This window comes from Alosa sapidissima, chromosome 21 (genome assembly GCF_018492685.1).
Source record: "Alosa sapidissima isolate fAloSap1 chromosome 21, fAloSap1.pri, whole genome shotgun sequence".
NCBI lineage: Eukaryota > Metazoa > Chordata > Actinopteri > Clupeiformes > Clupeidae > Alosa > Alosa sapidissima.
In genome coordinates, this window is record NC_055977.1 from 3,487,653 (window position 1) to 3,500,783 (window position 13,131).

Here is a 13,131-nt window from a genome sequence, read left to right on the forward strand (position 1 = left end):
GATTTTACCTTGTGTTTTATGTTTTCTTTTTATTATGATCTTTACCTTTTAACTATTCTTTGACTATATTGCCCTTCTATGCTTTTATTTGTTATTATTGTTTGGTTTTGTTTATGTAAAGCACATTGAATGACCTCTGTGTATGAAATGTGCTATATAAATAAACTTGACTTGACTTGACTGACGGCTGAAGTGCCCTTGAGCAAGGCACCTAACCCCTCACTGCTCCCTGAGCGCCGCTGTTGTAGCAGGCGTGTTTCACTAATTCATGGATTGGGATAAATGCAGAGACCAAATTTCTATGCTGTCGACGACATGGTCCAATAAAGACTGTTCAAGAGTTAATGCTTGAGAGTGCGGCTTTGTTTTCATAGTAGGCTAATTAAGGGCAGGACAACTACCCTATGCTCCACAATACTGTCAAATGTCCGTTTCACAGTTTTCTGGCTCTTGGCAGGTTGTCCAGGCTGTTGCTAACATTTCTCATTATGCAAATAATAAATACCTAACCTGTAGCATCAGCACCATCTAGTGGTCACCCAGTGCATGTAACTCCTACTTGCCGCTGTCCATGTCAGTGCACTACTGCCAAAAAAAGCTCAAAAAGCTGCCAAAAGCTCACCGAGAGTGCATTACCTCCACCATCTGCTGGACTTCGGGGTAATGGCACCATCTGCTGGACTTCGGGATAATGGCAAGTGTACCCTGAAGCCTCGCTCTGGCCGCAGACTGAATAAGGCAAATACTCCATCACCCCCATCACCTGTTTGGTTTCTCCCAGGAAGACTAAAAACAATTGGCCACAAGAGCCTGAAAACAGGGATCTCGCCAGCTCCTGCCCAAGTCCTCACAGGCACAAGATCTTTCTGCGTGTCTGCACAGACATTCACTCAAGATCTTTCTACGTGTCTGCACAGACATTCACTCAAGATCTTTCTACGTGTCTGCACAGACATTCACACATATAGCAGGGTTCTCCAGCCTTTTTTCCTCCGACAGCTACTTTGACAAAATGGACATGGCCGAGAGATTTTATGTAAGTAGTAGCGTGCCATATAGCCGATGTCCACCCAAAACCGCTGAATAAGATTTGTATGCTTTTTAAAGGTTCATTTCGGCTCATTTGCCTTGTCTCTTTGTAGACTGTGAAATTTGATTTCAGAGTAATTTTAACATGTCTCCCAAGTGACTGGGTTATCAGATGTATGAACATCTTCCTCAAACTTTTTGGAGAGCTACCTGGAAACAGGTGGGGAGCTACTGGTATCTCGTGAGCTACCTGTTGAAGACCCCTGTTCTAGGTTATGTACTGTATAGGTTCTATAGGTTATGTACTGTATAGGTTCTATAGGTTATGTACTGTCTAGCCGTTAAGACATCAATACGGCCATGCTTAAACAAAATGGCTGTTGACATACTTGTGCACTTACATATGCATTGATTTGGCTGATGTTGTGCCATTAGGGCATTTAGCACATTACTACATATTTACTTTGTTTTTTTTTTTTTTAAATAAGCAGATACACATTTTTATCCCAGCTTCGAAATGTGAGGTTATATTGGTGACCGTTTTGAGACCAATGCACTACTTGAAACTGTGAATATCACCCCTTTGTCACTTGATGATATCAACACTTGATTAATCGGGAGCGGAGAGTCGTTGAGAGTAATCCCTGAGGACATAAAGCAAACAAACAAACAAACACACACACAAACCAAATATAAACAGACAGACAGGCAAAAAGCAGTTTTTTGTATCAAAATGTTTTACTTTGGTGTACAGTCAACATTACAGGAGCAGCACGTCCTTTATACAATAAAATAATTATAATTACAACAATAATTGAATTAACAATATCAATAAAATAGCCAAATTTATCATTTGTCTTTCTACACTGGATAACATTGTTTAAATACTATTGTTGTTAGAAATTGCTATTGTAACACGGAATGCTGCAAGGTTTTCCAATTGGAGCGATTGTCTTGTTTATTGGCATATTTTGTTTTCCATAAGAATGTTAATGAACCTGCACAAAAAGGTTACTTCAGGTCAACAATTAAAATCACACGAGGACACAGCTGAAGCTCAGAGGGTGGAGTGCATTATGGGATGTCGTCGTCACAGCGAGATGCCATTGCAGCATGAACACTTGATCCCTGGGTTCACTTACGATGCAACGTCCGAAAGGAAGGAGAAAGGGTGAAGGGTAGAGATGGCAGCGTGCAGACGGTCTCTATTAGCATACTGGCTAGCGAGGTAACTTTTTACTTGTTTTTTTTTTCTTTCAACAGCGACACTGGCGACAAATATGCGTTTCGTCAGTTTTAAGGCAAAATTAAACCTAGGCCTACAGTATTATTCAAAAAAAGATGGTCAAGCAAAATTTTTTTTTTTTTTCACGATTATCGTCACAAAACAGCAGGTAAGCTACCCGACTCCCCCTCAAAGCATTGCAAATAAGTCTAAGCTCACAACAGCAGGTTTACAGTACCTTAGAACATCTAGTTACCAATTTAGATCTATTTCAGAATATTAACGGACTGTGTTTATCTCTAAAAAATCATGATTGTACTGTTATACAACATATTACATATTAGAAGTGTATGATTTTTTTCTCATATAAAATGGAAACAAGGTCTACCAGTCCTACTGATGAATGAAATCATCCAAATGAACTAAAGTGCCTATCCAAATATATTTTATTTTCCAAACTGGGCCTGATAGCACAACACTACACTTAATCGATCTGGAATGATGCAACGATGAAGGCACAGACCAGAAACAGGAAACAGTGACGGGTGACAGAAAGTAGGTCACAACAATACTTCTTACTCGTGCCGTTAACACTTTACTTGAACCCTACTTCATAAGACAGACATAACCATGTCATAAAAATATTAAAGCAGTCCATAGGGACACTTGCATTTTCAAAGATGTATCTGAAAGCTCAGGAGATCTGGATGGAATCTCATTATTGTTTCAATTATGTACTAATTAAACACAGATAAGTCTCCTAAAATTCCTTAGGAGAGGCATCTTGAGACAGAAATTAGATGAGGCACTTTATTGTAAAAATCTACCATAATTGATAAAAAAGGATCTCCTGGCTACTTCTCTTCACTCCAGCTGTGAACTGTGTTCTTGTCATAGACTAGTTAAATGCACTTGATTGTGAAAATGTGTGAAAACATCAGCACTTCCCAAAACATCAGCGTCGTCTTAAGAGAGAAACAGAGGAGGGCATTTTGTATCTAAAGGTTTGGTCAAAACTAAACATGATTAGTGATCCTACTGAGACCCCTCCTTTCCCAGCGTAGGAATCATTTAGTCTCTATAGAAATCTCGCTTTTCTTTTCACTGTTGTCTAAGAGGATACGATCTCTTTTTAGATTTTCTTTCTTATGGTAGATGCACAAATCATAACAGCTGATGTCCAATGATTTCACAATGCCATGGCACTTTTATCCGTAGCTTTCATCACAGCTCTCTATATACCATAACAGCATAATGTCACATGTCATTTAGCATTTAGCATCTCACAGCAAAGAGCAGCAAGGTGTGATGACACTATTACTATTACTGAGCTATGTACGGCAGCATTTGACATCTGCCTTGACAAGATTTTGACATGTCAGTCCTTTGAAGGTTCAAGTAAAATGCTAACTCTGGCCGAGACAAGAGCTGACATCGACAACGACTACAAATGACCAACTCTTCCACCATCGTCAGCTGCAGACATACTGGCAGTGTGTAAGTACACGAAAAAGACATCAGCAGAGGTTTGGAGTGGCTAGACGACGATCGTTCTGGAACAAAAGGAACCCATTCCCCCACTCTCCTCACCATGAAGCTAAGGAGTCCTGTGACAATCACACACAACTTTAGTGAGCATCTGTCTAAAATACTGTAGAAGCCAATTATGAAACTGGTGTATTTTGTGAATCTAGTGAACTTGTACGCATAAGAAAGTATCACTCCATTCATAGTGGCAAACTGCCAAGAGGTTCAATACCAAATACTGCACATTTAACTCATTACAGGCATTTACCTGCACCAGCAAAGGGCTCATTTTTTCCCTCCCAAACTTCCCTCACGGGATCAAAAGAGTATATATACTTATACTTATTTAACCATATATTATGCGTTGGCTGAAGGGCCGCTCACACCAAGAATGCTAACTATAATGATAACGGCAAAAAAGTATAGCTCTAGCTAATATGAATGACGACGTCCACACATAAGATACAACGATAACGACACTAATATCGTTATAGTTTCAGTTATCTTTATCACTATCGTTCTTGGTGTGAATAGCCTTCTAGAGGTCTTCTTCTCAACCAGTGGCAGGCAGATGAACCATAGTTCCAGTTCTCTAGAGCCTTCTAGAGCTCTTCTACTCAACCAGTGGCAGGCAGATGAACCATAGTTCCAGTTCTCTAGAGCCTTCTAGAGCTCTTCTACTCAACCAGTGGCAGGCAGATGAACCATAGTTCCAGTTCTCTAGAGCCTTCTAGAGCTCTTCTACTCAACCAGTGGCAGGCAGATGAACCATAGTTCCAGTTCTCTAGAGCTGAATGTCCAGGTGCCTGGGATTAGCTCTGGAACTGATGTGCCGTGGGTGTACGTGCGCGTAGGTGTCTCAGAGAGCGAGTAGAGAGGCCATGTCATGGAAGGCACACAGGTCCTTTACTCTAACCTCACGGACAAACAACAACACAAACAAAAACAACTCGTATTAAGCTCACTCCAGGATGACCATGTAGACATGGTCTTCACTTCAACTAAGACTACACTCGTCACCATGCAGATCCTAACAGCCGGACTACACTGGGTGCTCAACAGAGGCGTTCAGTTCGCAGAGCATGACAATAGCTTTAGAACGCTGTTCGAATGTGCGTGTTGCCATCACATCTGGTGTAGCCAGCTCCACTGGTTAAAGTGGAAGCTACAGTAATTGTTGCAGTGGAACGCTTCAGTTATGTGTCCGATGTAACCAATCTGTTAGTCAGACTCAAATATTCTAGGGCGCAGTGCTCTAGAATATTTGGTCAGAATCTCAGTCCTGCTCGCTCTGACACTTTGTATTGGGTTCTTAGGTAGGATTCCGGTCTCACTCACCATGGTTACATGAAACAATTAAATGTACACAGACAACAGACAAGTGAACATGGTTTACGATGCACTGCAATCTACAGAGCTGTTTTCCCATGTATTTGCTGGTCTGGGTGATGGTTGGGGGTGGGGTTTGTGAATCCTAACTGGTTGTCTCTCTAAGGTCTCACGATTTCAGATCCCTATTTGATTGCCACAAAGTTTCGAAGCTATCTGATGAGAGATGCAAAGGTAGAGTGTATTTGGCTTAGGACAAAAGATAGAAAAAGAAAAACAACAGTTTAAACACTGAGTTCAGTTGGGCTGTCATGAGGTAATCTGGCTTTGGTGAGCATCGTCTCTCTCCGCATGGCAAAAAAGGATTTGGTTATAAACACCGAACCTACTCTTCACAGATACACACCAATGTCACAATGTATTGTTATTAAAGCTGAACATCTGGACACATTTGTATTAATCTTGTATTATTGTATGTCTATCTTTGTTTTGTATGAAAATAAATACGTTGGTGGGCTGATGCCTTGCATGGTTGTGAATATGGCTAGCAAGGTAGCGAGGCTACCAAACTGACAAGAGGTTGTGTGAAAAGGTCAAAAGGTCAAACGGCTACACGGAGGGGTGAGGCACAAAGGACCACTTTACGAGTACTGGGGTGGGGGAGGGTGTTTGCGACGCTAATGTCTAAACTATCTCTATCTTCTAGAATTATCTCACTGGCCTTGAGGTTCTATGACAAAATCATGATAGTTCCAGAACATTCCTGTAGGACTGGAATGGGTTTAGACAGAAGTAAGAATTGTGTATTGTGTTAGTGAATAGAATCCTGCATGTGGCCTTCTGTTGTCCCTCTAGAAATGGTTTCCCAGGTTTGGACGTGATAAGTCCCTTGTTTGTGTGTATGTGTGTGTGTGTGTGTCTTTCTGTTGGCTCTGGGGGTATGTGTTTGTGTGTGTACGAGTGTGTATGAAAGCTTAAACGTGTTACGAAAGTGCTTGATAAACAATGGATCCCTTAAATACATTTAGGCGAGATTTTCCTCCAAATGACTGTTTGGTTTGATTGATGAGGTTTCTTTCCTTCCTGTCTCCTGCTTGTCATATAATGCTGTGCAAAGCTACGTAGTTCTATGTACAATAAAGCTATATCCCTGAACTCAATGAGCTGTAAACCCTGTGCACGTGAACCTTGACCTGTCGCCACATACTGTACGCTACAGTGCAAAGAAAGACACACTGAATGAGAGAGACTGAAAAAGAAAAAGAAAAAAACTATTCAAACCGTCAAAACAACTCTCCTATCAAAAGTCATAAATGTGATTGCATTTCTAGTGAAATCTTTTCTAAAACATATTTCAGGGATCCACATACACCTGCATACTGTTTGAGGTCATGATAAGAAAGAAAGTGCGCAAACCCAGATAGTGGACTACTGGAACGGTACCCTGGGGTCAGATTCTGGACAGACTCCGGCCTGATCCATTTCAGAGTCGGCGACCACCTGAAGCCTCACTCACTAATTAGCATGATCTGTGTGGTGAGCTGCACACAGTGTTTGGTATGTGTTATTGAAAGAGTAGTGCAGGAGGGTTTCAACAAGTTGCATGCACGCGGTTGTGTTTGGATTCTGAGGCGGCCTCGTCCAGCCGTTCTGAGGCGGGCTTGTCGAGCCGTTCTGAGGCGGGCTTGTCGAGCCGTTCTGAGGCGGCCTCGTCGAGCCGTTCTGAGGTGGGCTTGTCGAGCCGTTCTGAGGCGAGCTTATCGAGCCGTTCTGAGGCGAGCTTGTCGAGCCGTTCTGGCTTGTCGAGCCGTTCTAGCTTGTCGAGCCGTTCTCAGGCGGGCTTGTCGAGCCGCTGCACCAGTGCAAGACCAACACCAGCAGAAATGAAAACAAAAAAGAAGAAAAAAACACCCTCCCTTCTTACATCATCACATTGCTGAGCAATGACTGTGGTGATCATTTGGTTGTATAAACCTTTGCATGTTTAGTACGCTACTGAGGAAGAGGAGGAAGAGGAAGAGGAGGAAGAGAAAGAGGAGGAAGAAGAAGAAGAAGAAGAAAGAAAAATAAACAGGTGCAAATTCAACACTCATCTTGATTTGGCCCAGTAGGTAAGCTTACATGTGTTTCTATTTGTTTTTGTGTGCACATACGTGGGTGTATGCATCTGTGTGTGTGTGTGTGTGTGTGCCTCTGTGTGCTCTTGTGTGTAAACCTGTGCATGCGTGTATGTTTGTATACCTGTGTGTCTGTGTGTGTGTCTGTCTGTCGGTGTATGCCTGTGTGTGTGTGTGTGTGTGTGTGTGTGTGTGTGTGTGTATCTCCCAGGAACACACCAGTGCAGGTGGGGTAGCTGTTCTGTTGCCCAGCCGGGCCTCTCTCTCTCTCTCTCTCTCTCCCCCTCTCAGTTGGCTGGGCCGGGGTCGGCGAGGGGCATGGTGTGTAGCACCTCGTCCAGCAGCTGCAGAGCCCGGTGCAGGTGCACCTCCACCCAGCAGGGGGTGTGCTTGATGCTCTGCCGCGGGTAGTCGGGCCCCCAGCCCTTCACGAAGCTCAGACGCAGGATGCACAGGCGCCGCAGGTCGTCCACTCCGATGCCGGCCGCTGCAGAGAGACCTGGTGGTACAGGGGACGGAGGGTGAGGATGTGGGGTGCCTCAGGGCTCAGTGCCAAGACCTGGACAATTCAGATGTATCTTACAGGTACCTACTTGTGTGTGTGTGTGTGTGTGTGTGTGTGTGTGCGTGTGTATGTGTGTGTATGTGTGTGCGCGTGTGTGTGTGTGTGTGTGTGTGTACGTACTGACTGCAGGAGCGATGCCTCCTACTGATCCGGGGCCAGGGATGTTTCCTGCTACTGCGGCCGCCTGAGCTGCAGCTGCTGCTTGAGCTGTGGCCGCCTGTTGCTGCATCTGACGGTGGCACTGCCTCAGGTCAAAGACCTATACACACACAAACACACACACACACACACACACACACACACACACACACACACACACAACATTACCCTTTATTGGGGGGCTCATGAACATGTCCCCAGATTGTAGCACTGTAGCTGCCTAGCAGCTCTAGCTGTTGGATGCAGCAACTCGAGCTACGTACTGTAGAACTGTGTTTTATTTCGGTGACCACAAGAAACAGAGCTATGTAAACCAGAATATTCTCCTTTAAGTATAACCATAATACAGTAGACAAACACACACACACACACACTCTCTCACACACACACACACACACACACACACACACAGTCTCCACTTCCATGGTTTATGAAACGCTATGCTGCTAAGGGATTGACATTTTCATTAAAGCAGTTATTTTAAAGTGCATTACGCCTTTGGTCGGCAAGCTTGGGCTTGAGGATGCATTGGTGTTGAAGATGCTTTGGTGTTGAAGATGTTGACTGGAAGTTGTTTCGTGGGGAAAACACAATTGGCTAATTGGTTGATATGGGTGTGTGTGTGATTGTGACAATAATAAGCAGAGCATTGACCATTTTCTTTATCTCCTGATGTCACTTTTCAAGTCCAGGCCTGTTTGGAGAAATGATATTTTGCCCGCTCAATTAGAGGCACTCAGCGGCAGCTCAACCTAAGCAGGGGGTGTAGTGGTAAAATAAGAGGTGGGTACACTATCAGCTCTGTGATCACGGTAAGGTGGACTGCGCCATGCAGTAGTGGGTTTTTAAAAAAGGCATTCAGAACATGTTTGATGAAGGTGGAGGGCAGAGGCCCAGTATTGTCCAGGTGCATTGTAGGCTATAAATGCCCTGCGCTGGCTGCAGATAATTGCAGATTAACAATAAACAGAAATGCTAATCTGAGGTACCTGTCTAGTTTTATTCCATAAATATATTGTTTTTATAGACGTTATTGGCAAGAGCTTCCATGTACGCTTGTGGCTGTTGACATGAATCAAACATGTTCTGAATCCCTTTTTTAAAAACCCGCTACCGCAGTCCACCTTACCGTGATCACAGAATTACCACTAGGCCTACACCCCTGCTTAGGTTGAGCTGCTGCTGAGTGCCTCACGTTGAGCGGGTTAAATCTGATTTCTCCTGAAAGGCCTGCACTTGAAAAGTGACATAGCAACAGGAGATTAAAAGAAATAGTCAATACCATTCTCCGCTTATTATTGTCACAATCACACACCCCCATATCAACCCATAACCCCACTGCAGGGGCAAAAATAAGAAACAACTTCCAATCAACATCTTAAACACCAAAGCTTCCTCAAGCCCATACTTGCCGACCAGGCGTAATGCACTCTAAAATAACTGCTTTAATGAAAATGTCAATCCCTTAGGTTCAGGGATGTAGTGGAGGCTAAATGCAAATAAACTCAGTTTATCCACCTCTGAAATTTGGATAAGAGACAGGCATATTGTCTCCGGATGGAGAAATTTCACTCGTTCGGCGGTTTCCATACGAAAATGTAATACCTCCCTTTCGAAAATTCAAGACATTCCAGACAATTTAAGACTTTTTTAGGCCATAAAAACCGAAAGTTGTATTTAAGACTTTTTAAGGATCTGCGGGAACCTTGCAGAGAACACCTAAGCACACACACACACAGACACAGACACAGACACAGACACAGACACACACACACACACACACACACACACACACACACACACACACACACACACACACACACACACACACACACACACACAGTCCCCATGCTACCAGACCTTGATGTAGGCTCCTGGGTAGATCTTGTGCACGGCGTCCCCAGGTGCTCTCCCGGCCTCGCGGTCCAGGTAGTAGCTCTGGACGAACACGGCGTGGTCACTCATGCAGCGCATCCACACGTCCCCCTCACCCCGGCACTCCAGCTGCACGCCCTTACCGATGTGGAGCCTGCGGCGCCGGCACACAGGACACACACGTTAGCAAAGCAAAGCAAAGCAGAGCAAAGCAAAGCAGAGCAGAGCAGAGCAAAGCAGAGCAGAGCAAAGCAAAGCAAAGCAAAGCAACGGACGTCAAGTCAAGTCAAGTCACTGGTTTGTAGGAGACGCTTTTATCCAAAGCAACATGGATTGAAAGATGGAGATGTATACAAAGGTGTGTTTTTAAAGGTTTCTTGATAAAAAGGTACAGTACACCCATTAGCCTCCTCTCATTCCTCATCCTCACTCCCTTCCTCTGAAGGCCCCGCACTGATGCTGTGTAAGGCCCCGCACTGATGCTGTGTAAGGCCCCGCACTGATGCTGTGTAAGGCACCGCACTGATGCTGTGTAAGGCCCCGCACTGATGCTGTGTAAGGCCCCGCACTGATGCTGTGTAAGGCCCCGCACTGATGCCGTTTAAGGCCCTGCACTGATGCTGTGTAAGGCCCCACACTGATGCCGTTTAAGGCCCTGCACTGATGCCGTTTAATTGTAGTGCACAAGGCCCCGCACTGATGCCGTTTAATTGTAGTGCACAAGGCCCCGCACTTATGCTGTTTAATTGTAAGGCCCTGCACTGATGCTGTTTAATTGTAGTGCACAAGTGTTGTTGAGTTGATGATTGCTATTGCCTCTAATGGCACACATTAAATCCATCCATTAGAAAGCAATTAAACTGGGCAGCTATTGTTGATGAAACCATCTGACATAGCTAATGTAAGTCTGTGGGCCATTAGTGTCTGTGAGAAAGAGAAAGAGAGAGAGAGAGAGATTGAGAGTAAGAGAGAGAGAGAGAGAGAGAGAGAGAGAGAGAGAGAGGGATATGTGGGAATGTGAGATATGTGTGTGTGTGTGTGTGTTTGTTTATGTTTATGGTTGTTAGCCCCCCCCCCAAAGTGACACACAATTACGGGAATAAACATATAATTAACATAACATAAAATATTAATGACTTCATAATCAACTTAATAATTTAACAAAATAATAACAACAGAAATTTGTTATAATAACAATAGCCATAGACATTATACGATATGTGACTCTGTAAGGAGAATTATTAGTTATATACAAGTTAAACATATGAGTTTGTCTGTGTGTTATGTGTGCTTTGCTTTCCTCTGTGATATCACTGCCGCCTAAAGCTTGTACATGCCCAGCTGGGTTACTGTGATATAATGCTGACTAACGACAGCCTTCACACCCAGTGCGCTGTCCCACGTCACACCACCAGGTGGTGCTGTAAGATGACAGACGCAGCAGATAGATATATATCTACGGCTCTGAGGGAGGCTTTGAGGAACTCCACTCTCACGACTGCGGAATCCCAGTGGTGATGTCATAATAGTCCCTTTCCAACCAGAGGGATTTTTGCAGTTCCTAGAACATAGAACCCTTTTTTTCTTGTGTTCCGACCTTATAAGTCACGCCCACTCTCAACCCAAATTGAATGGGCAATGTGAAACTGAATGGGAAACAAGTTCCAATGGACACTTGGCCAGTGAGAATGCAAAAAGCAAAACCGGTTTTGGGGGAGAGTAGTTAGTAGAACTGTTTAGAAGTGGACTGTTCCTATAACTACGTTCCTGTACCTACTTGGTGGTGGGAAAGTGGTTAATGACAGAGTGTTGTCATGTGGGTGCATGGAACTAAAAAGTGCCTGTCCATAAACTGCATGTGTGACGGTATATAACGTTTATATTTCTTTGCCATGTGTCATTGTGATGTCTATTGAAACCTGCTATATGTTCTAGTATAGGTCTGGTTTTGGGCTTTCTGCATCATATCTTTTCTGCAACATATTGCTGTTGACAGTTCACAGATTGGGATAAATGCAGAGACCAAATTTCCCTTACGGGATCAAAAGAGTATATATACTTATACTATAAGTTACCTGGGTTAGCAAGTAACATGGCTTCGTAGTCCACCCCTTAGGTGGCTTGGTCTGACTGCATGCTAGGGTCTGATCTTAGACACGGGAGCACCAGCAGGTGGGCCTGCTTAGCCGCAGTGAGTTTTGCACTGATGCACTCTGACTCAATTCCGGCGATTTGTCACGTAGATCACCTGTTCTTGAGGTCACCGAGTGCTGTTGGTACGGAAAAAAAAAACACTGGGGGCATGAACATGGGGCAGCTACACTCTGGGGGCATTAACATGGGGCAGCTACACTCTGGGGGCATGAACATGGGGCAGCTACACTCTGGGGGCATGAACATGGGGCAGCTACACTCTGGGGGCATGAACATGGGGCAGCTACAGTGCTGCACTCTGGGGGCATGAACATGGGGCAGCTACACTCTGGGGGCATGAACATGGGGCAGCTAAAGTGCTACACTCTGGGGGCATGAACATGGGGCAGCTACAGTGCTGCACTCTGGGGGCATGAACATGGGGCAGCTACAGTGCTACACTCTGGGGGCATCTACAGTGCTGCACTCTGGGGGCATGAACATGGGGCAGCTGCACTCTGGGGGCATGAACATGGGGCAGCTACACTCTGGGGGCATGAACATGGGGCAGCTACAGTGCTGCACTCTGGGGGCATGAACATGGGGCAGCTACACTCTGGGGGCATGAACATGGGGCACCTACAGTGCTGCACTCTGGGGGCATGAACATGGGGCAGCTACAGTGCTGCACTCTGGGGGCATGAACATGGGGCAGCTGCACTCTGGGGGCATGAACATGGGGCATCTACAGTGCTGCACTCTGGGGGCATGAACATGGGGCAGCTACAGTGCTGCACTCTGGGGGCATGAACATGGGGCAGCTGCACTCTGGGGGCATGAACATGGGGCAGCTACACTCTGGGGGCATGAACATGGGGCAGCTACAGTGCTATACACTGGGGGCATGTTCATGGGGGGGCTCATGAACAAAATGGCTGGAATTCTCCTTTAAACATGCGCGCTACGCTAACGCTAACGCTAATGTTTTCCTCTCCTCTACCCTATTCTGTCCCCCTCTCCACCACTACACACTCTTCTTGTGATCGTTTCCTTCTCGCTTCACACTCGTCGCAGTAACACACTTGAGACTTTGCTAAAAGCCTGTCTCTCTGGTTCTCTGATCTGGTGCTGGCCCATAGGGAGAGACTGCGGCAGCGTGTTGGATCTCTCAC

General features: G+C 45.0%; 1 protein-coding gene across 4 annotated transcripts in view; it reads right to left on the reverse strand.

Moving 5' to 3' along the window:
- Positions 1 to 1,545: 1,545 nt before the first annotated feature.
- Positions 1,546 to 13,131, reverse strand: part of LOC121695598 (mothers against decapentaplegic homolog 4-like) — a 37,604-nt gene continuing 26,018 nt past the window's right edge. For 3 of the 4 annotated variants that reach the window (XM_042076586.1, XM_042076587.1, XM_042076585.1), the window contains exons 10-12: positions 9,812 to 9,980; positions 7,913 to 8,051; positions 2,363 to 7,726 (exon numbers count right to left, since the gene is read on the reverse strand). In XM_042076586.1, coding sequence (XP_041932520.1) covers positions 7,515 to 7,726; positions 7,913 to 8,051; positions 9,812 to 9,980 — 520 coding nt within the window. In that variant the 3' untranslated portion in view covers positions 2,363 to 7,514. Of the gene's footprint in view, positions 1,674 to 2,362; positions 7,727 to 7,912; positions 8,052 to 9,811; positions 9,981 to 13,131 lie in introns of those variants that run through there. The other variant, XR_006026120.1, reaches the window with a different exon arrangement.